Source organism: Neospora caninum, chromosome XI (assembly GCF_000208865.1).
Source record: "Neospora caninum Liverpool complete genome, chromosome XI".
Classification (NCBI taxonomy): Eukaryota; Apicomplexa; class Conoidasida; order Eucoccidiorida; family Sarcocystidae; genus Neospora; species Neospora caninum.
The window spans coordinates 2,647,042-2,673,623 of record NC_018397.1 but is presented as its reverse complement, the minus strand read 5'-3'; the positions used below and the strand labels follow the sequence as shown (position 1 = coordinate 2,673,623).

Sequence of the window (26,582 nt, the reverse complement as noted above, 5' to 3'; positions counted from 1 at the left end):
GCTAGAAAACCAAACCCGTAACGCGAGCGTGTGTCGCGAGACACCCTCAGCGATCTGTGCACTCACAGTCACCTCGACGCACGTTGTTGGGGCGGCTTAACACATCAGGATCAAGAGACGTTCGACGCAGCAGGTGTTGTCTAAGCATTTTTCGGCGAGCTCGACGTGCATATCGCTCGTACCCGATTTCAAAAAACCCCGGTTAAGCTGAGACACGCAGATGCCTTGCCAGAGTAGCAGGAGACACAACTCAGGAAACCAGTCTGGAGTTTACATTCAGAACCGTATCGTCGAGTCAAAACGCGAGAATGCATCGATTTGCGGATCGATATCGGCGTGGGGTGCACACAGCCCGGCGCTGAATGTGTTCTCAGCGCGTTTCTGATGTGTGCGGAGGAAAGGCGGTACGAAAATTGTGTGGGGCGTTTGCCTCTGTTTTCACTCTCCGCCTGTCACGCCGCTTTTGCTCGGGACATCCGGCGGTGCTCCGAATGCTCTCCCCGGCATTTGCGAGTTGCAACAAGTGCATGCCGAATTGTGTAACCGCGGCCGAGGGCAGTCGAATCCTGCAGTTGGAGAGATTTGGCGCTCTGGTCTACGGCATGAACGCAGGTGCACAGAAGGTAACTCGTGGGCCGTCTGATTCCCGAGAAAAAGGACTGAGTAATAGCACGTAGCCCAACTGGTCACTCGGGCGAGGTGGAGAAACAGAATTGCCACGTACGCACTGTATGTGCCGCTTCGAACGCAATCCTGCGACACAGGGAAAGGCTGAATGCAGTTGAGAAGCCCCACCACCCCAAGTTTTGACATGTGCGACGGCAAATCGAGAAAACGGCGGTAGGGTGACGGGAGGAATGCAGTTTTGCCGGCGTCTGCCGTCGTGCCTTCGTTTGCCTGTGGGGGAACCGGAGCCCTATTTCTGGTCACACCGTACAAACGAGTAAGCGGCTGCCGAAGAGGAATCACGTTGGAACGACGGACAGAGGCCGTTCAACCGCGCCGTCGGTCAGAACCCGCGTGGGGTCGGAAGTCATTTCCTCTGACAAAAACGAAGAAAGCTCGGCGACGCCGGCACACACAAGTTGAAGGACCACAGGATGGCGGTCGCTGACCCAAATCACCAATCGCATCTGCGGTTTCGTCCCCGGAAAAAATTATGGACTGTTTTGCTGCCTGCCCCGGCGCTCAGTTTTCCCGCAAAAAGGAACAGGTTCCATGTGGCTACTTCTTTTCAACTCTCGGGTTGCCTCTCGACGAGAAGGCTAGCCTCAAAACTGCGCATCAAAATCTCTTCCTATACATGGGAAGGCGCGGCGAGTCGCCTTCAACTCCCTTTTCTACGAGGTCCACACCGCCACCACACGCGTGGCTTCTCCGTTCAGGCTGTTCCGTCGCTTCTCCCCTCTACAAAACCTGGGCCACCCTATCCCTGTGCCGAAAGAGCGTTTTCCGTCGACTTCTTCATTGGCGCGTCGCACCTACGGAAAAGTGACAGCGCTCTCTCGCTGTGTTGCCTTCTCTACTGAATTCCCGTTCCCGTCAGCCTGCCGTTCACCCCTTCTCGAAACTCGCCTTCTCTGTTTCTATCGCCGTCTCCTGGGCTCGCCTCTCTTGCGTCTTCCCCCCCGCGTGTGCATGTCCTCAAGGGCGAGCGTCTCTGCCTGACCCGCTATACGCCCTTCGCCGGCGGAGCCTTCTTCCAGCTTTCTTCGCTCCTCCCCCGGGAGACTCGTGAATATCGGAATCTGGCAAGCTCCACTCCAGAGTCTCTCCTCCAAGGCACTGTGTTTCCTCTAAACTGTCGCTTTCTTCTTTCCTCTCCGCTTGCTCGTTCTCTCCGTCTCCTGCTTCTTCCAGCTCTGCCTCGCCTCGCCGCTCCTCTCGCGCCTTCGCACGCGACGCGACTTCTCTGCCTCCACTCTCCTTTTCCGAAAAAGGCAACAGGCCGGACGAATCTGAAGCCTGCTTCCTCGGCCCTTTCGACGCGCGCGTGCGCCGACTCCCCCGATTCCTCCCCTTCGCCCCACTCTGCGGGGACGTCTCTGCCTCCGCAGATCCCACGTCGTTCTCCCTCTCCAACGAAGAGGGAGATTCCTGAGTCTCCTCAACGCGTCCCTCTCTCCGGCGCGGACGCAACCGTCTCTTTAACGGCTCTTCTTCTCCAGGCGAAAGTCGCAGTGTGCTGTTCCCTCTTGGGTCTCGCTCCTCTCCAGCGTGGGGCAACTGCGTCTCCTCGCTCGCGCTCTCCGGCTCCTTCTTCACCGCAATCAACGCAAAAGCTGCCGCAAACTTGTCGCTGTCCGTCACCTCCAACATGCCCGCCAGTTGCGGATTATTCGGAGCGGCCAAACCCGCACAAGAAGGCGCAGACGGCGGCCGAGACGAAGAAGAGGAAAGCTGACGCGAAGCGGAAGCGGAGGCAGCGTTGTGTCGGCGTCTGCTTTGGAGGCCGACCCCTGTCGCCGGCTTTCCAGTCTTCCTCGTGTCACTGTCGCTATGCGCGTTCTGAACGGCCGTCGCATCTGACTCGGCCACGTTCGACGAGACGAGCTCCAGCGCTTCCCGGCTGCTCTGTGCACGCCTGGGCGTGTGCGCCTCGCCCTCCACGACTTTCCGCTTCTTCGCGACCCGGCCTTGTTCCGCCGCTGCCCACCGGAGACACTCATCTTCTTCTCCAGAACTCTCGGCTCCGCTGTCGTCCTTCTCTGCTTCGCCGGAATCCTCCTCTGTCGCAGGCCGTTTCCCACCGCTCCCCGCTTGGGGAATCAGGCGAGAACGTGTGTCCCGTGAGAGCGAAGGAAACCGCTGTGGAGGTTGTCCACCTCGTTCCTTGTCACCGACCTCCTGTTCGGTTTGATTGCTGCCTGGCGATGTCTCGCCGTCTTCAGCGCTCCTGTCCACCTGGGACGAGTCGCGCATGTGCAGCCCCGGCTCTTCCCTGGCCGCTCCCTTGCCACTGAAAGACACTCGCCTACAGCTGCCGCGGCCGGTTAAGCTTGGTGGAGTCGCGACGAACGAGGACGTAGCTTGTCCCTCTTTCTCGGGCTCTTCTGCCGTCGCGTGTCTCGCGTGTCTCTCTGCACTTCCCCGCCCTTCCTTCGAGCCCGCTCCTCGCCTCGCTTCCTCTGAGGCCGCGAGCAGCCCCGACGACGCCTCAGAGGCCGCACCGTGTCCAGAGGCCGCCAGCTTCTTCCGGTGGTCCTCGAGCTCGCGCTCGAGTTCGCGTAACTTCTTTTTCTTCGAATTCAGAAGAAGACACATGCCCCGCAACAGACGGCGCTCCTGGCGTTCACGGGTCACCGCAGCCGTCGCCAACTCGGCGGTGCACGTTTCAAGCGAAGACGCACATTTCTGCGCGTACTCGAAAAGCCGCCTTTGTTCCTGGAGCTGAAGCTGCTGGAGCAGCAGAGACGCAGTGAACAGCTTCGTGGTTCCTGCCGAGGCGCTCAACGCCTGCAGGCGGATAGGGGCAGTCAGGTGTACGGACAGCTCAGAAGCCTCGTTTCCGAGGCCCATGACAAGCGAGAGGGCGTACGTTTTCTTCGGTGTGCCCGATGCAATCTTGCGCGCGCCCCGATGCGTGGAAGACTGCGGAGTGGAAGCAGAAGAAGCAAGCTTGCTTTTGAAACCGGCTGCATGCGGCAGGCCAGTGAGAGAGGACAGGGACAACACAGTCGGCGAGGCCGTCGCGGACAAAGTCGCAGAGGGAAGACGTGTCGGACTCTGGAGCGATGGGGCAGTGCCCGTAGGCAAATCCCACTGCTGGAGAGAAGAGGACCTCGGCGAGGGCTGCGCTTCTTCGCCCAGCTCTCCCCTTCTGTCTCCCAGCCCGCTCTTCGCAGACAGGCTGGAGTCTTCTTCGTCAGATGCCGTCGGCTCCAGGCGGTGCACAAGCAGGCGGACACGCGAGACACTCGACCGATCCGCGCAAAGCGGGACGGCGAGCACCGGCGCCTCGGAGCGGCCTGGCCAGGCAGCTGACGGCGACGCGAGAGCGGAGGAAGCAGTTGCGGGGGGGGAATTCGATCTGCGCGGCCGCGAAACCGAGACAGGAGACAGAGGAGACGACGATGTGGGGAGGCTGGACGCAGCCGCGCCCGACGGATTCGTGAGAGCATAGAAGAGTCGATTCCATGTTTCAGTGTTCCAGCAAAGATGCGGGTTGAGGTGTCTGTACAGCAGGCGGCCTTCGAAGAACTCGCATCCATCAAAGATCAGCAGCCCACACACGACGCGGCTGCCCGCCGGGCTGTTCCGCCTCGTCTCCGGCTCGGCTGCCTCTCCATCTGCGTGAGCCCGGGCACTGTCGTCAGCGCCGTCGACTCGGCTGTCTGCTGTCGGCACTCTGTGAGGAGTAAAGTGTTTCCATCTTGTGCAGCAGAAGAGAGGAATGCAGTTCGCCGACCCTGGCCTCCCCTCGGGGCCCTCAGCCTCGCACCCTGCATCTTCGTGCCCGCCCCTCGAGTTGTGGGCACGTACTGGCAACGCTGGTCTTTCGGTGCCGCCGTCTGGCTTGTCTGAGGCGTATGTACACCTGAAGGCAGCCAGCAAACCTCGGCGACGCCATGAGGAGGTCTCAGGGAACAAGGGAGACGCGACAGATGGAGAAGCGACAGGGGACGACCCGTTAGCTTGGCACTCTGAGTCTGCAGGCTGCTCCGCCGCGAGATGCGGTGCTCGACGCCTCGCAGAGGCGCGAGGAGTAGACCGTTCGGCCCAAGGACTTGCTTCTTTCCTCGCACACCCCAGAGGGGCATGGCAGGCACACAGCGTCGCGTCGAGTCGGGAGAAAAACAGCGGGAACGGGGCCAGAGCAAAAATGCCTGGGGCGGCGGTGGGCGTCCAGGCGACATTATCGTCCTTCCGAATCGGTGCCGGAGAGGCTTGCGCCATAGGGGAATTTCCGCGTTGCAACCGGGGGAGGAAACGAAAAGAAAGCGCCGAAAAAGTCGCGTCGACACCCGGCCGCCTCGTTAGCTACTCAATCGTCCGCGGGCTGCATGCACACCGTCATTTTGAGGTCAATCTTCGCAAAAGGGGAGAACGGATTACTCATTCCATGAAAAATTGACGCTGACACGCACGTGGACACAAGGGACTGAACGTCCGGCGGAACAAGAAATCGTACGTTTTTCTAGAGGCTTCAGGGACAGCGTCTCCTCTCGGAAGAAGGCACCTAGTCAACTGCATGCAACCGTCGACGAGGACTCGCGATCAAGGCAAAGGTTCGCTCGCTGTTTGGCTGCGGTTCGCTGCAAACGCTTTTCGGAACTGTGCTCGGCCAGATGTTTGAACGCGGGCATCTCCGATCTTTTCGCGCTGTGGCGACGGCGCGAATTCAGCTGGTCGGCTGTCACAGCCCCCAGCTAACGATATCGGTAAGGCGCCGGCGGCCACATAAACTCGCCGGTACGGAATGAAAAAACTCAAAAGAGTGCTCACAAACACTGTGTAACCCCGGTCCCATCAACCGCGACGCAACCGGAAAGAAATTCAGCAAAAAAACTGCGCTTGGGGTCAGCTGTTGTCAAACTCAACAGCATAGGAAGTCGATTCACTTGCAGGCAAAGGCGTTTCTTCCCAATCATGCGACACTGCGTACGACTTGGAACACATGGAAGCCCGATACAAGTCACGAGGCGAGCGGAAGTATGGGCCGTCCTGGCCGCCAGGTGTCTTCCTGGAAGGATGAAAAGTGCAGTGGCTGCATCGGGAGCCACAGGAGCTCCAAGGAATTCGGTGTTTGTGCATGGAACCCGCATTGTATCCATTGTCTTCGTTCTAACAAAAGGGTGGAAACAGGCAGCACTGCCAGCGTTGCGGCAGGGAGATTCTTGTGTGAGTAGGGCGCAGCGTAAGTAACTGAATATGAATTCCGCGCAGTCAAGGAATCTCCACAGAGATTTATGTTGCCTACACACTCGGAGTGCCGAGGCAATGTCGCTGCTAGTGAATGACGAAACAAGGGAAACCACCAAAGAGACCTTGCTCGAGTAATCAGATCGTTGACTTGGTATGCGAACGTCGGAAAATCGGCTGCCGATCACACAAAGCGGAAACGTCATGTCAGTTCTTACATTAAGCCAAATGCGAGGAAGCGGCGGTTTCATCGACGCCTCTTGGACGCGAGGCATATTTGGAATATCGTGGTGCGTTCAACGGTTCTCCTTTCACTGCCGCTACCATCTGGGCGGCCGCTACCACTCGGGGGAAAATCTTTTAAGACTCGAAATCGATCTTTCTGCAGCCGTAAACCAGTGCGTTTCCCTCTGGCTGGTAGCGACTTTTGTTGCGCCTCCGATGGCACTCGCAGGCTTCTTCCCAAACGAAGCCAGCATGTGAATTCGCTTGAAAGTGTCTCTGACAACCGCCACTCAGGAGACTTATTCATGCCTCGCGGGCCTATCGCATCACGCGTGTGTCTTCTCTAGAGGCGTTGGAACACGCACGGACACCTATCAGCACTTGTGGCTGCGCCGACATCTTTCTTCTCCTTTTCTTCAGGCTCCACGAATCGTCCGCCGGCGGAGCAGATCTCTCGCTGCACACCCAAAAAGATCGAGACGGTCCCCCCCCCCCCTGCTGCCTACTACAGCCTCACCTAGGGCCTGTGTATCTCTGCTATCACTGGTTCTTTTGTGTCTCTGCTTTTCCAGATGCTGTCAGCATGGGTGTTTTAGGTAGTGACACGGCTCGGCGAAAGAAACCGTATGGACAACTTTGGCGTACCTCGGCGAGTCGCCGACCTCCCTACGAGGGATCTCTCCGTGCAGAAAACGGGCGTGCACAGCTTCGCACATGAGACTTGGAGAACCCGAAATGTTGCAAAGTGCCGCAGCCGCGGGAGGCGTTTTCTCGTTACGTGGACGTTTCGGGCTCGCAAACTCTCCGACGTTACCCCGGCGATTTGCAGCGACTTTCCCCCGAAGCTGTGAAGTCCCAGCAGCAAAGCTCACAGAATGCAGTGACTGCCTTGGTGATTAAGGATCGGGACGCGCGGCAGAGACGACTATCCCACCACGGCTTAATCCTGATCTCCGCCCTCGATCGTATGCCCAACGAGTGGGCGGGCTCCGCCGCCGTGACGATTCGCCTTTTTAGCGCCTTTTCGGCTCTCTTCTCAGCCGTAAGCGTGCAGTGGTTGGAGGCACCGTTCCACATGGCAAGCGGCTATTGCCACAGAAGAGGAAACGGAAACACGCCTCGACTGAGACGGGTTGGCGGAGACTTGCGTGTGGCGTGTGAACGGGCGCCAGGTGTCTGCGTGGTATTTTCATAGGCAGGTTGAACGGTGTGGAAAGCTGTCGGGCGTATGACTGGCCTTGTCTTTTTTAAAATGCGAAAACCCTTCTACACGAACTGTCAGGACAACGATTTTTCCGTTTCTCTCTACAACCACTTCCGCAAGAAGCATCGGCGCGGTCCACTGTAGACCTCGCGTTTTAGGTGACCGTTGTCGACGAGACAGGCGTCTGTGCATGTGATTAAAGACAGCCAGAGAACAGGCGTATGTAGCAGCTCTCAGGCGCCCTCGCAAACTTGGGGCGACGATCCACTCAAACACAAAAAGCTTCGGCCTCGTGCACCCTTGTGTGCGGCGCATGCATGCACAATCGACTAGCTAGCAACCGCCTGTCACCTTTCCTGGGCTGCGCTGCTCTTTTTTCTTTTGTCGTGGAACTGCTTGAACAGTGTTTTTTCTGGGCGACTGCCCAGCGTTGTCGTAGGTACTGCCGCTGCTCGGGCGTCGTGGGTGCGTCAGTGTCCCCCGCGATCTCAGAGTTCCTACGCACCTCCAGCAGATCGTGAAACTGCCGTGTTTTATCCCATTGCACACCGTTCCGCTTTTGGTTCTTCACTGTCGTCGATGAGCGTCCCCAGACGATGATCGATGTACACCGGGAGGACAGGAGCGTTTTACTCTGCGATTTATCTTTTCCGCTTGTGTGAACGGATGTGAGCGACAAGACACGCATGGTCCGTGAACGAGTGCGCGAGACGTCGCCGTGGACAAAAGACGACTTTACCTTCTGAGCAGGTCCACTGACGGCGTGCAGCCCCGCAAGAAACCGCGAAGAAATCGCGCCCGCTGTATGTACAGCACCAGTTCGCAGCATTGCCTCCACGAGTGCCACGTTTCCGCTCCTTTCTTCGGGCAGCGCGCATTGATATTTGCGTCTGTTTCCCCTTCTGGTAACCGTTGGCAGGAAGTGACCAAGATGGGAGCAGAACTCGACGACTTCTTCGGCGTGATGGACGCCATGCTACTCGACTATGGCGCCGAGGTACGTTGAGTTCCGTCAAACTTTCCCGTTCTAAACAGAAGAGTTAAGCGCGGCGGGCACAGCACGACGGCGGGTAGGAATTCATGCTGCGAAACGAACACGGAACGTAGAAGCGTGCACTGCTGGGGTGCGCTCCTTCACTGAGGACCGTCGAAATTCTGGGGGAGATGCGAAAGAAAGTTGACGCCAAGGGGGATTCCAGCTGTTCTAGGTAATCCGGTCAAGACACGAAAAACAAAATACGAGCGCTCGATGGCCTCCGCGGAAGGGCTGTAGGAAGACACCCAAAATAACGGCAGCGGGAAACCCAGATCTCGCCGCATGAAGGAACGCACAAGAGTCGGAGGTGGACATCATCAGTCCAGTGGAGAAATCTTCAGCGAGACATGCACTCACTGCCTCCGAGACCAGATCGTGAAATACGTTTTCGCTTCACGCCGAACGGAACCCTTGAACCCGCAGCACCCCAGAGTCCATTTGTGTGTTCATCGGCTGATGGAACCGCCACGTTTCCCCACGTGGCCGTACGCGTTCCACGCGCCGGTGAGCGAGGTGCGACCCGAAAAGCGTCGAAACTGTCTTTGCTTCTCTGCTGCGTATAGCTCACCGCCCCGAGGCTCAGTTTGGAGTTCAACATTGGCGCAGCCCTGGCCTCGAAGTAAGGTCGAGTGGAGGACTGGGAGTGGGAGACGAAAGCCAGCTCACCATCGGGTTGAGTGCAGTTTTCCTTCTCTGCTGTTTCGGGGGCTCAGCACTGCGTCGGCGCGATGTGTTGGAGACGCGGCCGTCCGCTGTCCGCTCAGAGACGATGAGCTCGCTGTATAAACAGCGGTGTGTGCCCGTTTGAGCGTGCGGATGCGTCCTCTTTCGTCTGTTTTTTCTAGGCTCCTGCGGCTGTACATCCGCGACAAAGTGAAGCAGAGGAAAGCAGCTGCATCGGAGAAACGCGTGCGGCTGTTGCTGAAATTCGCCGCCGCCCTCGGCGACCGTCCTGCGAAGAAGGGATCGGCGTCTGCAGTGCTGTGTGACCTCGCTGACGGTAAAGCTTTTTCACTCGCGCCAGGAGATCAGCGACGTGGGGAGGCGTGGGGACGGGGCAACAGTTCAACCCGACATTCACCCGCGCACAGGCCTTGCGAGCATGGCCACGCGCAGACATCCTCATTTTGCGAATCCACCGATCTTTTTACACACACTCTCTCTCCCTAGACCTGCAGATGCGGAGTGCGCCGACAACAAGGTTAACCTCGCCGTCGGACAGGGACTGATCCGGGCCATGCTGTGGGAAGAACCGACGGATCGTGAGGAGAGAGACTTCGCGCGGCTACTCTGTCCTTGCGTGCTGTGCTTCCTTTTTTGTGCTGCGTCTTCAGAGCCTTTCTCGGCCAAGTGCCCTCCGGAGCCGTGGTGTCTGTACAGCGTCGTGCGTCTTCCGCCTGCCTCCGCCGACGGCTTGCCTCCGCCCTCCTCGACACACGCCCAGTGGCAGGAAGAAGTTCGCAGTCTCCTTCCTCACTTCGCGTGTGGTTCCGCGGCGGCCAGCTCCGGTTCAGAGGCTGTCTCCTCGGTGGATCCTTCAACTGAGCAGGCGGCGCTGTACATCCCCCCTTTTGCGGCGATTCGGCAGTCGCGCCTGGTGGGCCGCAAGCATCGCTGTTCAGGTGTGCCCAGCCCCGCTGGGGTCTCCGCGCCTGTACCGGCTCGTCAGCCACAGACTCCGAGCGCGGCGCCTTCAAGCAGCAAAACGCTCTCTTCTCTGAAGGCAGCTGGAAATCCTTCCGTCTCTCCTGCGCCAGTGCTTGGCGGAGCGGCGGAGAAAGGAACCCCCGAGGCTGCGAGCAAACGCAAGAGCCGAGAAGAGCCAGTCGAGCCGTTCCAGGCCCCGAAAGCCTCCGCGGCGCAGTCGGCAGGGGACAGACCAACGGGAGAGCGCGAGAACAAGGCAGCGAGAGAGCATGGCGGCAAGAAGACGCAGTCACCCAACAGTCTGCTTGCGCGATTCGGATTCGGCACCCACCAGAAGAAGACGCAGTCGGAGACGCCGTCTCCGCGCGCGGAGACCTCGGCTGGCGAGCTCGCGGCAGCGACGAAGACTGAGCAGAGACGGGAAACGGGAGAGAGCGCGACTGGCGAGGCGCGAGAGGAGGAAATGGACGCGCGCTCGTGGGATAGACAGAGAAAGAGACCTTTGGATGAGGGCGAAGGCCCGGAGACACGGGCGGCGGCGAGGGCGGAGGACGAGAACTACCGAGCGCGGCCGGCGAAGAAGGCGAAGCAGGTGTCAGATGAAGAGGGACGCATGCAGCGGGGGACGCAGTCTGAGGACGGAGTAAAGGCCTGCGACGCCTCGGCCGGAGGTCTGTTTGCCGACGGAGAAGGGGAAGAAGACAGGGAGAGAGAATACAGTCCTGCAGGCGATGCGCAGCCGGAGGACGAGAGCAACTCGGAAGGCGCCCAGCGAGGCGGGGTCCTAGGGTGGGGTGGCCACGGAGAGGAAGAGAGGGCGAATTTTCGGGGACGAGGAAACAAGGCGGCGAAGCCTCTTGGCGTCCAGATGGAATGTGAAGAAAAGACCATCGTCCTCAAAGAGAAGGTAGGGAACAGAGGCGGCGCAGTCCTCGCATTTCCTTCTTCGCAACGGTCTCTTGCACTTCTACGCTTTCTCACGCTCCCTCACAGTGCCTCGCGCAGCTGGCGCTTGGCTACGTTTTTCTCGTTCGCGCTTCTTACAAAACCTGCTTCCGGTCCTGTTTGTGGAGTGTCTTCTCCGCTAGCGGTTCTCATTGTAGCTAGACAGGCGTTGGACTTGTTTGCCGCGGAGGCGAAAGAACTGCCAGAAATGCGAATCCTTTCCGCGCACGGTTTTCTCTCATGTGCACGTCTTCTTTCTCGGCGAGACCGCCCGACAACCCACGCGCGTCTCGCTGTCTTTCCTCTTTTTTCTTCTATTCGCAGGCGGTGGAAACGCGAACATATCGCGAGGGAGACTACCTCGTGCTGCAGGACGAGGACGTGGTGAAGGACAAGGAAGTCACTGTACGTACACTGCGGCCGAGCAGCGCGCCCCGAGAGTCGGGGGGAGTCTCCTCCGGCTCGTCGAGAGCTTCGAGAGGGGCATCGGGGAGCGAGGCGAGCGATTCTTCCAAGACAGGAAAGCGCGGCTTCGGCGCGGGCGGGCCGAAGAAGAAACAAGGAAGCCTCATGTAAGTATCGAGACCGAGTGTGTCTCTCCACAGCGAGGCCCAAAAAGGAGACACCCCAAGTAAAGAACCAGAGTCCAAGCGGAGAAACGAAGCTGCCGAGATTCTCCTGTGGAAAGTTTAGAACAGGCGACGATGCGCATCCAACAAAAGGAAGGGGAAGTATAACGCCCCTCTAAGATTGTCGGCATGTGCGTGTCTGGCCCGCTGCGGCAAAGCACACTGCTTTGGTGGCTGCAAGTCTCTTGGTCCCGTCACCTCCAAAAGGCGTCACGGCGAGTGTCGTCTCTCCTCCTTCCTTGGCGTTTCGAGGGCAGACATCCGTGTTTGTGCAAAGAACTTGAGAGGCATATATCGATACGCATTATAGATAAATAGATAGTTGGAGGTCGCGTAGATGTCCAGGAGCCTGGACCAATGCGACTCCTTTGTTCTCTGTGCTTGCTGGCGTCTGTGGCGGTAACGGCACAGCTCCCCTGTTTGCGTCTGCTCATCGTGTTGTGGAAATCGGAAACCGTGTCTCGCGTTGCCAGTCTCTCCGTGCAAGTCGACGTGGGCACTTGACTTGCAACTCAGAGAGAAGCTGGATAACTTCTTAGAGCCAGTCCTCGACGTGGGATTTGCGCGAAGCTGTCGCGTGTGTCTGAGGCGCCGCATGCGGTTGTGTGGGAGTACCGTCTCCAATTGCGTCTGCCTGTTTCACTTTCCTCTGTGCGTTTTCAGGGCGTTTTTCCAAAGGAAGTAGGACCACGCCCCTAAACCGAAAGCGAGGCGGAACGCGACAGAGATTCCATGAAGAGCTAGCCGAAGAAAGGAAGCCTCTGTGTTCTGTCCAGCTTTGAAAGAGGAGGCAACAAAATCGAAAGAACAAGGGTTTCGCTTGCTCTCCTTGTCTCCTTCGAGTGTCCCCTTTTCTGCTTCAGAGGGGGGGTGGAGCATCAGGTGTATGTGTGGAGGGGGAGGCAGAATGGATTTGGTTTCGTATCCTCGGCGCCGGAGTCGTGTGTGAGGAGCTCGTCTCCCTTCGTTGTGATATATGTCTCCAGGCTGTCCAATGAATCTGTTCTGAAACATGACAACTTGATCTCTTGACCATCCCCGAGAGAATAAACTCGGCCAGAAGCCGCAGAGACGAGACGCACAGCGGTGAACATCGGCGACAGCGTGTGCGAGAGAAACCACGAAGACGCTCGTGTCTCTCGTGCTCTGCACAGCTGTCCAAAACACCCGCGGATTCCTCCAGCACTCACAAACGTGCGCTTCTTATGTTGGGACAAGACAACTACGCCCTCAAATGCATCTGCATCTATAGATAGGTAGCTTCGATAGCGATAGACTCTACATCGGCTAGCGAAACCTCCATTTACTGCGGTTCTACGCGTACGCCTGCATGCATGTAACTCCCGTTTGTTGGATGTTGGAGCGACTTGCGAGTGCAATTTGATTTGTAGAAACCAAAGAAAGTCTCTCTGGTCCGCGTCTCCCTTCTCCCATTCAAACTCGCGGGCGTTGTGCGGGTTCCAGCTCTCCGACCACAGAGGCGACAGTGAGCAGCAAGGCGTTTTAGAGGAGAAAACGATAAAGACATTTCTTAGCAGAATTCCCCATTTTCACGTTTTGGAACGAAGCTCCTTTCTGATGCCTGACAAAGCTGAGTTCACGTCTCTTTCGCTTTGAGTTCTGTCGTTTGTGTGAATGGTCCGCGAAAACGCCGTCGACGCTACATAGTGGACAGCAGCCTGAGAGAGCGCTGGCGGATGAGCAGCTTGGAGACACTCACGCATGGATTGTCTGCTTGAAGTACCTGGTATTTGAAGTTTTATGCAGAAAGACAGAAAAAAAGAAACGCCAGATATCGTTAAAAGCCAAGAACGCATTCCCACAAAACCCAAGAGACGACTCTCAGGGTCAGTTTGGTCGAGAGAACAAACGATTCTTTCTCCCGCCACGACCGCGACGTGCTTGGGCGTCACCCCACCGCGGTGTAGCTACAGCGTCCTAACGAGTCCCAATAACGAAAAAGCATTTTCGGGAATTCCGTTTCTGTCGCTGCTCGACGGCGCGCGTCTCCTTTCGGACCTCGGATAGCCTGCGCAGTGTCTAGGCTTTGCCGCCTCACAGACAAGGCAGAGAGGCCGAGTCGCCTCAAATCACCATTCTGTTCTCGTTCTCTCTCGACACCCCCCCTCCCCCCGCGTCTGCTCTACCCGCTGTGCAGCTGTCCGGAGACACAGACGCGAGTTCCCACATGACGGAAGCCGGTGGTTTCCTGCCAGGTGGAGGTGCGGCGTGCCGACCGCGCAAGGAGGCGGCGTGGTCATGGCGTGGGGGAGAGCGCGGGGCGCCACAATCCTGCTTTCTAAAGAGCTCTGAGCGGGGCGAGAGTGAGACAGGATGGCAACTTTGTAGCCCCCGACGCCGCTCTCTATCGAGTTACACCCCGAACTTCTCAGGGTCTATAAAGTTCGCGGCGAGCAAATGGAGGTGAAGGAGAAGGAACTCGTCGTCGCCCAGGGGTCCGTTGTGTCCCGCCTTGGAAGGCAGCAAGTGGCCTCGCACGCAGCTCGGTGTCAAGGCAGAAGGCGAGAGGCACAAGGGACAAGACCTGAAAAAAGTCAAAGGCAACGCGCCCGTACAGAGCCACTGAAAAAGGAACTCGGAGAGTCCACAAATGGGGCTCCGGAACAGATTCAGGCGAAGCGTGTATATGCAAGTACATATATATATATATATATATATATATATGGACATGCGTATATATATGTATATATATGTATATGTATATGGACGCACATGCATAGAATCGGCGTCGTTGTGTTGGGAAACGCGCATTTGTGTGTGTTTGTTCGTCGTCGCTTCTCTGTGTCACTTTTTCTTTTCGCTCGTCGCTTTCGCACCATGGGTCTTCGTCCTTGGCCTCTCCGCCTCTTGCCACGTGTTCACCTTCACGTTTACTCCCCTGTCGCTCCTTGCGCAGCTCCTGTCGCTCGGCCACGGAAAAGAGCTGAACGCTGTCGCCTTCGCCGAAGCCAGGCGCCTCCGTCGCCGTCGCTCCTCTGCTGTCGTCTCCCGCCAGGAGCGACGAGGAGACGAGCTCTCCTCTCACCGTGCCCGTGCGGGGCGAAACGGGCGCTGGCGTAGTGTCTCCGCTGAGGGGAACGGACAGTCCCTTCTCGCGGCTCTCTGCGCGCGATCCCAATGCAGAGGCCGAGCCTGAAACCGGGGCCTGGGTGAGGAGAGGAAGTTCCAAGTAGGCGCTGCAGAGAGAGACGCGAAAAAGAGATCAAGGAGAGCAGGAAAAAGAGGCATGAACGGCCTGCGTCTTTCGCCAAGATCTTCCACGCAAACAGACGCGTGCATGCGATTACGAAAAAGACATTTGAAAACAACGCTCCCTCGTTCGACACTCAAGGGAACGAACCGCGGTCTCTCACGCGCCCCACAGATCGCGTCAAGTGTCGCTCCTTTTCTGCGAGAGAGCACGTATGCTGCCGTCTCTTCCTCTTTTCCTCTGTCTCAACTTCTCTGTTTTCTTTCTGTTTCCTTCGCTGCAGTTTTTCCCTTCGCTGCAGTTTTTCCCTTCGCTGCAGTTTTTTCCCTCGCTTCCTCCACGCCCATTTCCCTGGTAAGCTCCGAGACATGCAGAACGCCTCGGCAAGGCTTTTATCTCCCTCGCGTAAACGAAAGCGGCATTCGTCGGAGCGATAAACGGGCGAGGCACACGAATCAAAAACCGCCTCGATATAAAACGAGTTCTAGCCGAATGAAACAGCAAGCAAGCAACAAGAGGAAACAGAACGTCTCCCTTCAACTCCAGCGTCGTGTCCATGCCGCTGAGAAGACACCGGAGGCATGAAACCGTAAGAAATGCAGGTCTATATACAAATATATATATAATACTTAGGGACAATTAGACACATATATACATACGTATACTGGTATATATATATATATATATATATCAGCATAGTTTCATTCATATATCTTTGCACACGCATAGATAAACGTAGAGTAGAAGATGGCGCTGAGAGCGTGCGTTGTTCGTCGCGCCTCGTTTCCCCTTTTCTCACCTCCACAGAGTGTTGACAAAGTCGAGGAGTCTTGAAATGCGTTCGCCGATGAAAAGCAACAGTTCCTGCCGCAGCATCCAGAGTGCTCTTGACCGGGCGAAAGCTTCGAGAGTTTCCATCCCTTCCACGTCTCCGCTCGTCTCTCTCTGTCCCTCAAACACTGGAATGTCAGCCGAGGACCCTCGCGAAGTGGACGACGGCGTCTGCCGAGGAACGCTCTCGGAGCCGTCCAGGGAGATGTCTTCGAATGCACTTTCCACCGTACCCCTGCGAAGTGTTCCGAACCCGTCGCCGCTTCGAGCGCGGAAAGAAGGCGAACCCTCGTCTCGGCGGGGAGCGTTCTCGCTCGAAGGCGCCGGCTGAAAGCGCCTCGAAGCAGAAAGACAAAAGAGAGAAGAGGGCGGCGAAGAGGCCAACAGCGGGGGGGGGTACAGGGCGTTTCGGTAGAGAAGGAGGAAGAGCGCGGCGTGGCGACGAAGAGTTGTACGGACGCGGTACACACTGACGATGGCCTGAAGGCTGCAGGGAGTCCACAAAGGGGAGGGCGCATCACGTCGCTCAAAGAATCCTGACAACGCCGGCGACTCTCAACAGCCGAATGCCGCCGCAGAGATGTGGCTTCCACGAAACCCCCCTCGGAGAAACACAAAACGCGGCAAAAAAGAGCCGTCCGCGCATCGCGGCCAAACGGAGAACGGATACAGATCTGCAAAACGAAACGACGGGAAGACACACGCACGCGTGCAAGCACAAAGGATCTAAATCTACAGTTTGTCTCCGATGACGCTGCATACCATGTAAATGTTTTTCTTCTTTGAAACGCACTGTCCTTCTCGCCGTCAAATGCCTCATTTCTAACATGTCCTCGCAGACAGGCCCTAAATAGGCGCTAAGGTTGCACACGTGCGCGTTGCGATCCCGACCAGAACGTGTGCGCCAAAGAAACAGATCTGTTTATCCCCTCAACGTTTGAGATCGCGACAGCCTTACCGCATGAAGGCAGCGAGGCCGTCAGCCCAGCTACTGCTTTCAACAACGTGGAGGAAGTCCTGTCTCTCCCGTCTCTGTTCTCGCCTCTCCCGGGGCTCCGAGTCAGCGCGCGTGGCGGGGAGACCAGGCAGGTTCTCGACTTGAGCGTCTGCGTCTTCACCGTTTTCCTTCTCTGCTCCCTCGCGGTTCGCTGTCGCCGCGCGCTCTGCCGCCTGCTGGATGTGGCGAAAAAGCAGAGGAACGGAGGGAAACCCGAGCTCGCGAGCAAAGGGAAGAAGGAGCGAGGAGCGATCACGTTTCGGATCAGGCCGTTTCCGGCGCGACTCTTCGCGCGCTGGGCCTCCGCATGCCCAAGCGTCGAGTTCATCTCTGCTTCGCCCCTGTCGAAGGACAGCTCTCAAGAGCTGGAAGATCGCCTCGTGGATAGACCGGAAGTGCGAGGTCGGAATGCAGGTTTCTCCCTGGGAGTCTCTCAGGAGGTTTGTTGCGGGTTCTGTGTCGAGTTTTGTGTCTCCCTCGTTGTCTCCTGGTTTGCCTGCTGCGGTTTGTGGTTCGTTGCGCCGCGCTGAGTCTGCAGACGAAGTGCGCGAGACTCTGAGTGCCTTCGCACACCACGCGAGATGTTTGGACACGCCCGCGTTGTTCGATGCAAACGAACTGAAGCCGCGGTCTTCCGCCCTCACTGAAGAGTTCCCGTCTCGGTTCTTTCCCCAGTCGGAAGCCTCCCTGCCGTCGTGACGCCCGGCGCTCGGCTGATCCACTGAAATCGCAAGGCGCAGGAGAGTGAGGACGTCGTCCAGGACGTCTGAGCGGAACAAAGCTCCGCCCTCCTCGTCAACAATGTCGCGAAGAGCAGAGAGAAGTTTCCTCTCCTTCTGCCCTTTCGCTCCACACCCCGTGGGCCAGTCAGAGGCGCGCTCTCGCTCCCACGCCCCCACTTCGGTCTCTGCGGCCGCAAAGACGCGGCGAGCCTCAGCGACTGCAGCAAAAGAGACAGGCCCCGAAAGCGCCTCCTGCGTCCCTCGCCGCTCGCGAGGACGTGGTGACAAAAGAGTTCGTGGAGACAAGCGAGGACGTGGCGCGGTCGGGTGTGGAAGGAAAAAGCGCGAAGTGTCCGACCCAAACGCTTCGCTCTCTACGTGAGTTCCCGATTCGCAGAACGTCGGGAGATTGCGGCCCAAACGGAGCAGCACAGCGTACTCACGTCGGGAAGAAAACGCGCAGGTGGCAAACGTCCAAGCCCGTTCATAGTCTCTCTCCTCTCTGCTCTCCTCTCTGCTCTCTTCTCTGAAGTTGTCTCTGAAGTGTTCCTCCCTGGAGTTGCGTTCCCTGGAGTTGTCTCTCCTCGTGTTGTCTTCCCCGTTGTTTTCTCTGTGGTCTCTTGCTTCTGGCGTGTCGCGGCCGTGGTCCGTCTCGCTTGTCTCCTGTCTGTCTCCTCGGAGAGCGTCGAGGAGCTTGCGGTGTCGCGTTTCCAGCTCGTCCTCCCACCGCTGTTGTCGCCCCGTCCACACCGTGAGCGACGAGCCCCAGGCGGCGAGGACGTCCGAGAACTGCGCGAGAGCCGCGCGGTCGCGTTTCCCGCTCTTCTCGGCGACTTGCGCGAGAACAGAGCCGAGCGGCAGACCGCCGGCGTCGATGCCGGCCAAGGCCCCGCCGACGGCCGCCAGCAAAGTGGAGACTTCGGGCGCGAGCCAGGCGGCCAGGTGTGTCTCTCGGAGAGCCTCGTGAGACTCGCGAGGCGAGGCCTGATGTCGCGGAAAGAATGCGCTCTGCTGCGAGAGAAACACGAGTTTCAGAGACGCCTGAGACACCGCAGAACCCCACGCACGCCCGTCGCCGCGTGGAGACCGTCGCGCGAGCGACGGCTCCGACTTCACCGCCACAGACAGTTCCGAGAAAGAAGAGAGCGCCGAGATATTCCGCAGGGGGTCGGGAACTCCGTGCCCCGCCCGAGACGGGGACTCCAACGGACGACGCAGCGACGGAGGCCGAGGGAGGCGGGGAGTCGACTGTACGGACGGGCATGCAGAGGATGGAGGCGTGAGTTCCAGTGGCGTTTCCCCCGGCGACGGATGGGCGGGGCCTCTGGGCGTCCTCGACCCTGAACGGTCCTCGCCGGCGTCTTCGTGGATCCCGAGAACTTGCACGGAAATCTGGATGAGCGGGAAATGTCTCCACAGCTCCCCTCGAGGCTGTCTCTGGGGCCTCCCCTGCGCCTGTCTCTCCGAAGCGTCGCTCGCCTCTGCGTCCTCGCAGTCTGACCCGGCCTGGCTGTCGTCGTCGCTGCTGTGCACTGCGGTGTACACGGAGGCGTTCGACCGCCGCGTCCGAGGTCGCGAAGGCCCAGAGCCTCCCAAGTGTCTACGACCCTCTGCGCCGTTCTCAGGCGAGAAGGCCTTTCGCTGCCGCTTCCTGACAGCGGCCGGGGGCTCCGCGGCCGACTGGGGAACAGGCGAAAAAAAGGGCGAGGGAGGCGTGAAGCGTCTATCGCTCTCGTCCAAGAAGAACCGACGCTCTTCCAGCTGCCGCAGACGCGCGTTCACGCGACGAGCACACGTTCTCAGCGCCTGAGAGAGAAAAGAGAAACGCAATTCGTGGTGCACGAGTGCAGACACTCCGGCACAGGACAAGCAAAAAGGACGAGGTCATGGGAATAAAGCACTGCAGAGAAAAAGTGGGGGGGAAAGGGAAAGGAAACGAGAGAAGGCAAGCGAGGAAGACACAGACAGAAAAATACGGAGACGTCGTCGGTACTTTGACTCACAAAACGTGAAGGGACGGGCATGCGGAAAGTTAAGGATTTCCACATAGAGAGAGGTGCCCTGCTTTCTTTCCCCTCCCTCATCAAAACAGACAGTATCTATATACATATATATACATATACTTATACATATACTTATATATATACTTATATATATACATATATGTGTAGATTGATTGACGAGCAAATGTGTAGCTATATGTAGGCATCGACAGATGTGTAGATAAGGATCCACCGGTAGCTCTCTCGATAGAGACGGCTCCACTGGCAGGTAGGCAGGTGCACACTTCGATAGATCAAGGGATATCGTGGCTGTCGACGTGTGGTCTCAGGGCGTCTCGAAACTCGCCACATCTCCGCTGGTCAGAGCGGCAGGGTCGGCGGGCGTGTGTCTTCCCCAGTCTCTCTTTCCCTGTCTCTTCAAGCAGGCGAACGGACCTCTCGTAACACAGGGAACTGTTCAGCGTGAGCTTCGAGTCGCGAGTCCTCTCGCCTCGTTCGCGAGAGACTTCTTCTGTCTCGAGATCGGAGGGTCAGCGACTGGCCCAGGCGCCGTCGCGACTCTCGCCTGGACGCGATCCGGTTCTCCCCTCCCTCGTCGCTGCTCGCCTCTTCTGCGCTGGCCCCTGCGGCTCCTGCGGCCTCTGTGGCGTCTGAGGAGTTCGAGGACGCCGAGAGGGAGCGGAGAAACGCGTGTCCTCTAAACTTCTCAGAGGCTGTGCGCTTCCCGCGTTTCCTTTTGTCGCCTTCCGACGGGGAAAGCGACAACAGCCGCGCACAGTGAACAACCTCGCCGAGGAGCAACCAGGCGGCAGGCACCCTGCGTAGGGCCCTCTGAAAAGAAAGACAAGCAAAGAAGCCCGACGTCGGAGGAGAGTGGCGGGGCTGTTGAAGGACAGGGAATCCCTATTGCTTGTGTGGACGGCGTATCGTGACCGATTGCGGATGAAACGTTTCACCGCGTTCTTCTACACGCCATAGGACAATGGCTTTTGCTTGACGGCAGGAGACAAAATGCGCCTCCGACAGGTTTGGTTTCCACGGGCTGCTCCGGAAAGACGCGGCGAGAACTCGGCCGCTGGCGCGACGAAAGCGTCGCCAAAAAGAGAAAAGGCCAGAGACCCAGGCACGTTGCAGAGTTGGAAACGATACATTGGAAGAGCCAGATATCGATCCGGTTGTCCTCGCGATGGGCAGACAACGACGCCTGTGCGTTAAAAAACGCGGTTTTTGTCCCAACCACGCACGAACCACAACCTCCGCAAAGAGCAACCCCTCCCGCCGGAAACGTGGACGAACTGGCCCTCTCGCTCTCTCGGTTTCTCGAAATTTCTCAGGCGCTGTCGTCCTCTCACCTTTCGCTGCCTCTCTTGCTCGTGAAGCAGCACGGAGGCCTCTTCCTCGCACAGACTCCGCAGAGCCTTCTCGCGCTCTTCGGCCTTCCCGCCGTCGAGGACTGCGTGCGGTCGCGCGTCGCCGCTTTCTCGCCAGGAGCCTGCGCTCTCAGGTCGGCTGTTTCGCGTCCAATCCGAGAACCACTTCGACGGCCTCTTGCAGACCCGCGAAGAGGCGAAACTCCCCGAGGCGCGAACCAGCGAGCGAGGCGTGCCGCCGCTGGCCGGAGTCCTCGCGGGCGTCGCCGCAGTCGGCAGGGACGACGACGAAAGGAAACAGTGGAGCGATCGAACAGCCTGAAAATCGCGGAGGCGCCAAGAGAACACGAACACAGGAGAAACACGAGCAGAAGTCGAGCAGCGAGACTCAAAACGTGCGCAAGGCCAAGCACTTGGCAATCTGTTCGCATGCGCCGTGGCAGTCAAACGGCGAAAGCGGCGTTTCTACGGGCGCGCTGGCGGAACGGACGGAGACAGAAAGGCGTTCCGGTCCGAGGTGCGGAGAAACCACGCAGAAACGAACACAAGACAACTCGAGGATAGACCTTTTTTGGCGAGTGGCGAATTTCTGTCCACACCAGGCGCGCGAGCGCAGCACCGTTCTTCGCGAGGGAAGGAAGCGAGTCGCCGTTTTCCTCTCAAGTGCTGTCTCCGTGTCCCTAGTAAGATCGTCTTTGTTCCACACTTTTCTTGCTCGTGTCTTTGTCTCTTCCGTCTGCGCGACACAGCGGATGCGTGCGGTGTCGCGAAAACTCGTCGAAGCCTTGCTCGAGGGGCTTTTTGTCGGCCCTTCTGCCTTACTCGCGTGGCCCGCCTTCTGCAGAGCGCGGGAGTGTCTTCGTCCTCGCTGCTCGAGTTGCTGTATCGCCTCGACCTCGCGCTGCCCACGACCGCCATTTTCGTCTGTCTCCGTGCCTCTCCGCAGGCCTGCAGAGCTCTGCCGAAACCTGGCCTGTTTCCCGCGCGCTTCCCGGCGAGTTTTCCTGCGCCCGCGCCTTCGGTCTCAACGGCAGTCGCCTCGCCCAGGAGCGGCGCCGAAGCGAGAGACGGATCGCTGTCGGTCCGTTCTTCTCTCTTCGAGCCGGCGAAGCCTGGCGAGGTTCGGCGTCTCTCAGCCATGAACGCATGCACCAGGGTTTGTCGGACGGCCTCTTGGCGACGCCTGAGGAGTGCGCGGGCGACGCCTGCCTTCAGGGACGCCGCCTCCCTCACCACCTCGTCCTCCGGGTCGGCGATGACGACTTTGTGGACGTTTGTGCACGCGAGAAACGCATGCACGCTCCTCGCGCCGAGGCGACAGCTTCGCGCGGCCTCTTCCACGTCTTCTTCAAGCGGACGGACATCTGTTGCCATGTCCTCTGTTTCCCATGGCTCGCTCTCTCCCGCAAACCCGGCCGCCCGCGGTGTCTCTGCAGACGCGGCCGTGGACTCGCCTGGCTGCTTTTTTTCTCGGAAAAAACTGCCCTTCTCTCCGGGTAGGCTGCCGCGCTCTCCCGCGTCTTCGCCGAGGCGTGTTTCCGCCCTTCGCGTCGAGAAAACGCGTGACAGAGAAAACCCGACGTGCGCAGTCAGCGCCGCTCCTCGTACACCCCAGTACGCCCAGGAGCCGAGGAGGCCACCCGCCGCGTCTGGCAAAGACGAGAAGGTGCGGTCTGCGCAGAGAAAGGAGACGGACGGGAGGCGAGGCGAAGAGGCGGCGCGGACACCCGCCGCCCTGCGAGGCCGAGAAGGCAACGCGAGAGCCGCGCTGCTTGGAACCGACGCGAGAAGCGAGCGACGAATGTGTCGCTGGCGCAGCGCCACGAAGATCGCCGGCATCCCGCCAATGGAGCGGCCGTGGACGCCGACTGTCTGTACACCCGGCCAGGACGCGACAAAGCGGTAGATGGCCGCTGCGTCGGAGAGCAGAGACGCCGGACTGGACTTGCCAGCGGAGCGTCCAAAGCCGCGGTAGTTGAAGAGAAGAACGCTGACTCCGCGGCTCCGGTAAAAGTCGAGCTCTCCGTCGCCAATGACTGCCGCAGTTTCCAGATACCCTGCATTGGGATTGAAGAAAATGAGGACGTTTCCGCCGAGGCTTGGAGCGGCGGCGCCTCCATGGCGGCCTGGAGCTTCCTGGCTTTTCCGTGCCTCCTGGCCAACCTCCCCGTCGGGGAGGCATGCCGCGCCGCCCAGGCTACGTCCGGCGTCCAGCGCCAGGCAGGGTTCCTCGTGGTGCGTCGCGGTGCATGCGCAGCGGAAAACGAAGCGCGGCGCGAGCTTGGCGCGTCGAGCCGGCAGGCGGTTCCGCTTTGGGAGCGATTCGCCGTCGGGCGCTTTCGACGAGCGTTGGACGCGTGAACTTTCCGCGCGCCTGCATAGGGTGCACCAGAGTGCGGAGACGAGGCTGGCGAGCGAGCGGAAGAAACGCGCGATTCTGCACCAGGCTCCAGACGCCAGAGCCACAGTCACGGCCCCCGCGACTGAGACGAAAACGGCCGTTTTGCCGTTGATGCGCTTCGCGGTCCTCGCCTCGTCCGGCGCAAAAAGGCGCGAGTCTCCGCGGGGCCACGCGAGTTCTGACGTGTCGCTGCGGCGCCTCGGGAGCGTCCTCGAGTCACCTCGATCTCTGCTGCCGCGCACGAGCCGGAAGTCGCGGGACGACGCGGTGTCGTCGTCGGTATCGTCGGCGGCCGAGTGTACATACACCTCAACTTGTTCCTGGCGCTGCAGCTGTGTGAAAAGAAGAAATAGGCGGTAGGTCAACCGCGCTCGCGGCGAGGCCGGCATCGTGTTGAAGGGGCCGTTCTCCGCGGATGCGAGACGCGAGCGCGAGTGGCAACATTCGCATGCGCCGACGGACGGCGGGACAAAGGACAACAGGCAATCACCTGAGTGGGGGAACGCCCTGCGCGCCGCGGCGCTGCAGGCGTCCTCGCCCCCGTTCCAGGGGAGCTGCGCGGCAGACGCGTTCGAGAGCGGACGGAAGACGGGAGGCGACGAAAACGCAGTGGATGGGAGCAGCCAGTGTGTGTTGGGAGCAGGGAAGAAAACCGCGTGGAGATACAGCCGGCTCTCCGGTTCGAGCCAGGCACCGAGGCGGCAGCACAGACGCGCCGAGACAGAAGAGGCAGAACCTGCAGGGGAAGAACCTTCAGGGGACGAAGCGCTGCCGCAGGCGAGGGAAACGGACGCTTGCGCGAATTCAGCGGAAGGGATACGCGCCCGAGCACCCCCTTGCTGATCCGTTCCTGGAGCCGGCTGAGGCGCGCCGGCTTCCTGTCTCTGGGGTTTGAGGCCGTGCGTGTCCGCCACAGCCGCGGTTCGTTCGGCCTTTTCTCTCTTCTTCGCGCCTCGACTCGTCTGGTCGAGACGCGGTTCCGACCTGCAGGCTCTCTGGGCCTCGCTCTCCACGTCGGACGTGCCCCGGCGGCGGCCACGCAGCCAACCGCGGAGCGCCCGTTTCGCCAGGACAACAGGCAGCGCACAGGCTGAGAGCAGGAGTCGGAGTGTGTGAGCCTCGGAGACAGGAATCCAGAGCTCGGTGCCACCATGAGTCTCTTCCAGCTCGCCTGCGAGGAGCAGAAGCGAAGAGAGCGGTGGAGAGATCAACATGCGGAGAAGCGAGCGAGGAAGCGCAGCGAGCGCGGGCACTTCGAGAATGCCGCCGGAGCCGGACGCGGAGAGACTGGACCGACGACGCCAGCGCGAAGGCTCTGGGCTCGGCAGGTGCGGAGAGAGAAAGAGCAGCAGCTGACGAAGATGGAAGAGCGCCGCGGCGCAGTGGAAAACCGGCCAGCGAATCGCGCCTCCTCCCGCGGCGCACCACGGGCGCCCGGCGGTCTCTTTGCGAGCGGACGCGGAGCTCGACAGCGCGAGCTCGCTCACTGAGGCCCGCAACGGCGGCAGAGGAGACGGCGCGGACGACACCGGCGCGGACGAGCACAGCGACGGGTCAGAGAGGAGCTCGGGCTCGGGGCTCGGCGTCTCAGGCGAGCGCGGGTGTCTGTCTCCGTGGGGACTCGGAGACGCGTCCACATGTGCACCGCGCCGACCCGCGGCGGCCGCACAGCACGGTTTCGCCAGACCGAAGAGGGCGAGGAAGGACCAAGAAGAAGGTCCGGTCCCCTGGGGCAGCGAGCCGTGGCGGCTTTTGTCCGCGCAGCGCGGAGTCTGGGGTCTCACCACGTCGATCGACAAATGCACAAGGTGGAACAGAAGCTGCGAGCCGTGGTAGAACACGTCCTCTTGTTGCCAGGTCAGTTGCCCGCGTTGGTTTCTCGCCAGCTGCGGGGCATCTTGTCTCTCCCACCCCAACTCGACAGCCGGCTGCTTCTCGTCCTCCGGTCTCGCGTCTGTCTCGCGCTGTCCCTCTTCTGTCTCTCGCTCGCGCGCGGGAGAAACAGGCGTCTTCGGTTCGCGCGCCGCGTTCGAGGGGCCAGGCGCCCCCGCACTGAGTTCGATTTCCTCGAACGAGTCTGTCGAGTGTGCCTCAAGGGAAGACTTTCCCGCGCTCTGTTCCTCCCCTCGGTCGCGCGCGAGGCGAGAAGAGGACGGGGACAGGGAGCGTCGTGAGCAGGTAGGCGAGAGGGCCGCGCAGGCCCCGCCGATCTTCCGCCGTGCATGCGCCATGGTGCGGAGGAGCGAGGAGAGCGCCAAGGTACTCTCCCGGACCTCGTTCATCGTCACGTCCGCGACAAGCGCCTCGGGGGAGGAGAGGCAGTTGGACAGGAGCCAGGGTGACGACGGCAAGGATGAAGGGACAGCGGGCGAGCGCTCTGGAGCGAGGAGGAGCGGCGGCGGGAAAGGGACTAGCGACGGAGAGATCGGAGCAGCGGCGTCAGGTGCCGCGCGCGACGGCTCGGAAGGCGCGGCAGACGGGGAGGACGCAGGGGATCCCGCAGCGAAGGACGCGGGAGAGGGCGGCAGAGACGCGACCGACGGCCAGCGAGGAAAGATGAATCTGCGGGGACGGGAGTCTGCCTCCTCGTAGTCGCGGGTGGACGGCCGCGGTCGACGCTGCGGCCGACCGGCAAGAGAAGCGAGAGAAGAGACATCGTCAGAAGAGTCGGCGAGAGGCAAATCCTCGGGGTGGACTTGGGGGCGGTCGGCCCGCCAGTCGCCGTTCCAGTTAGACCCCTCGCTCGTGCAGCCAGCCGCGTCCCGCAGGTAGGCTCGGTAGAGCAGAAAGGAGAGGAGGAGCTCCAGAACGCCGAGGTGGCCTTTGAAGGGGATGATGGCTGCCGTGCAGAACTGGAGCTCCAGCTGGCGTCTGAAGAAGGCGCTGCTGCCGGGGAAGAGAAGGGCCGTCGTGAGGTTGTAGAGGACGACGAGGGCAAAGAGGAAGGCGAAGATTCCGCCGATGACCAGTGAACAGAAGAACGAGAAGAGGAACAGGAACACAAGAAAGACCGCAAAGAGGCCGAAGCAGAGCGCCAGAGGAAACGCGTTCGCCGCAGCGAAGCGGGTGCTCGCCGCGACGGCCGGTTTGAGCAGCCGGCAGCCGGGAGCGAGAACCCATTTGGTGCACGAGGCGAAACACGCCCTGAGTGGAGCGAAGAAGAGAGAGACGACGCGCGCATGCATCTTGGCAAAACGAGGGCGAAGTCGTTTAAAACAAAGGAACGAACCGCGTCGCGCCACTCTCGTTGACGAGGGCGTCAACTCGTGGGCCCCGCCATCAACTCGCGGGACCGCAACGGGCTGCCTCAGACCCTCGACAAGAAGTGAAGACGCCGCCAGACGACACCAGAAACATCCGATTACGAAAATGCGAACCGATGCGAGAGACACAGATGCAGGAGGGTGAGCGCGTGCCGCGCCGATGGCGGCGGGAAAGAACGCATTTTAGGCTCGGGAAAAAGGCCCGATAAAAAAACGGAAGGAAGCCGTCACGTAAG

The 26,582-nt window shown here is 59.8% G+C and overlaps 3 protein-coding genes across 3 annotated transcripts; 1 reads left to right on the top strand and 2 right to left on the bottom strand.

Annotated features, from left to right (window-relative positions):
* Positions 1 to 1,644: 1,644 nt before the first annotated feature.
* Positions 1,645 to 4,896, bottom strand: NCLIV_056230 (conserved hypothetical protein; the record flags this gene model as incomplete). The annotated part of the gene is made up of 1 exon (XM_003885178.1): positions 1,645 to 4,896. The coding sequence occupies one exon, from the start codon at positions 4,894 to 4,896 to the stop codon at positions 1,645 to 1,647; it is 3,252 nt and encodes a 1,083-aa protein (XP_003885227.1).
* Positions 4,897 to 7,054: 2,158 nt separating this feature from the next.
* On the top strand, positions 7,055 to 12,233 carry NCLIV_056220 (conserved hypothetical protein; the record flags this gene model as incomplete). Its single annotated transcript, XM_003885177.1, has 7 exons — positions 7,055 to 7,129; positions 8,211 to 8,288; positions 8,891 to 8,946; positions 9,173 to 9,327; positions 9,662 to 10,881; positions 11,244 to 11,491; positions 12,212 to 12,233. 7 exons carry the CDS (start codon positions 7,055 to 7,057, stop codon positions 12,231 to 12,233), a joined length of 1,854 nt encoding a protein of 617 aa, XP_003885226.1.
* A 1,688-nt stretch (positions 12,234 to 13,921) lies between these two features.
* NCLIV_056210 (conserved hypothetical protein) lies at positions 13,922 to 26,268 on the bottom strand (the record flags this gene model as incomplete). Its single annotated transcript, XM_003885176.1, has 7 exons — positions 13,922 to 14,093; positions 14,386 to 14,745; positions 15,559 to 16,077; positions 16,549 to 19,115; positions 19,748 to 20,143; positions 20,665 to 21,000; positions 21,505 to 26,268. 7 exons carry the CDS (start codon positions 26,266 to 26,268, stop codon positions 13,922 to 13,924), a joined length of 9,114 nt encoding a protein of 3,037 aa, XP_003885225.1.
* Positions 26,269 to 26,582: the final 314 nt, after the last annotated feature.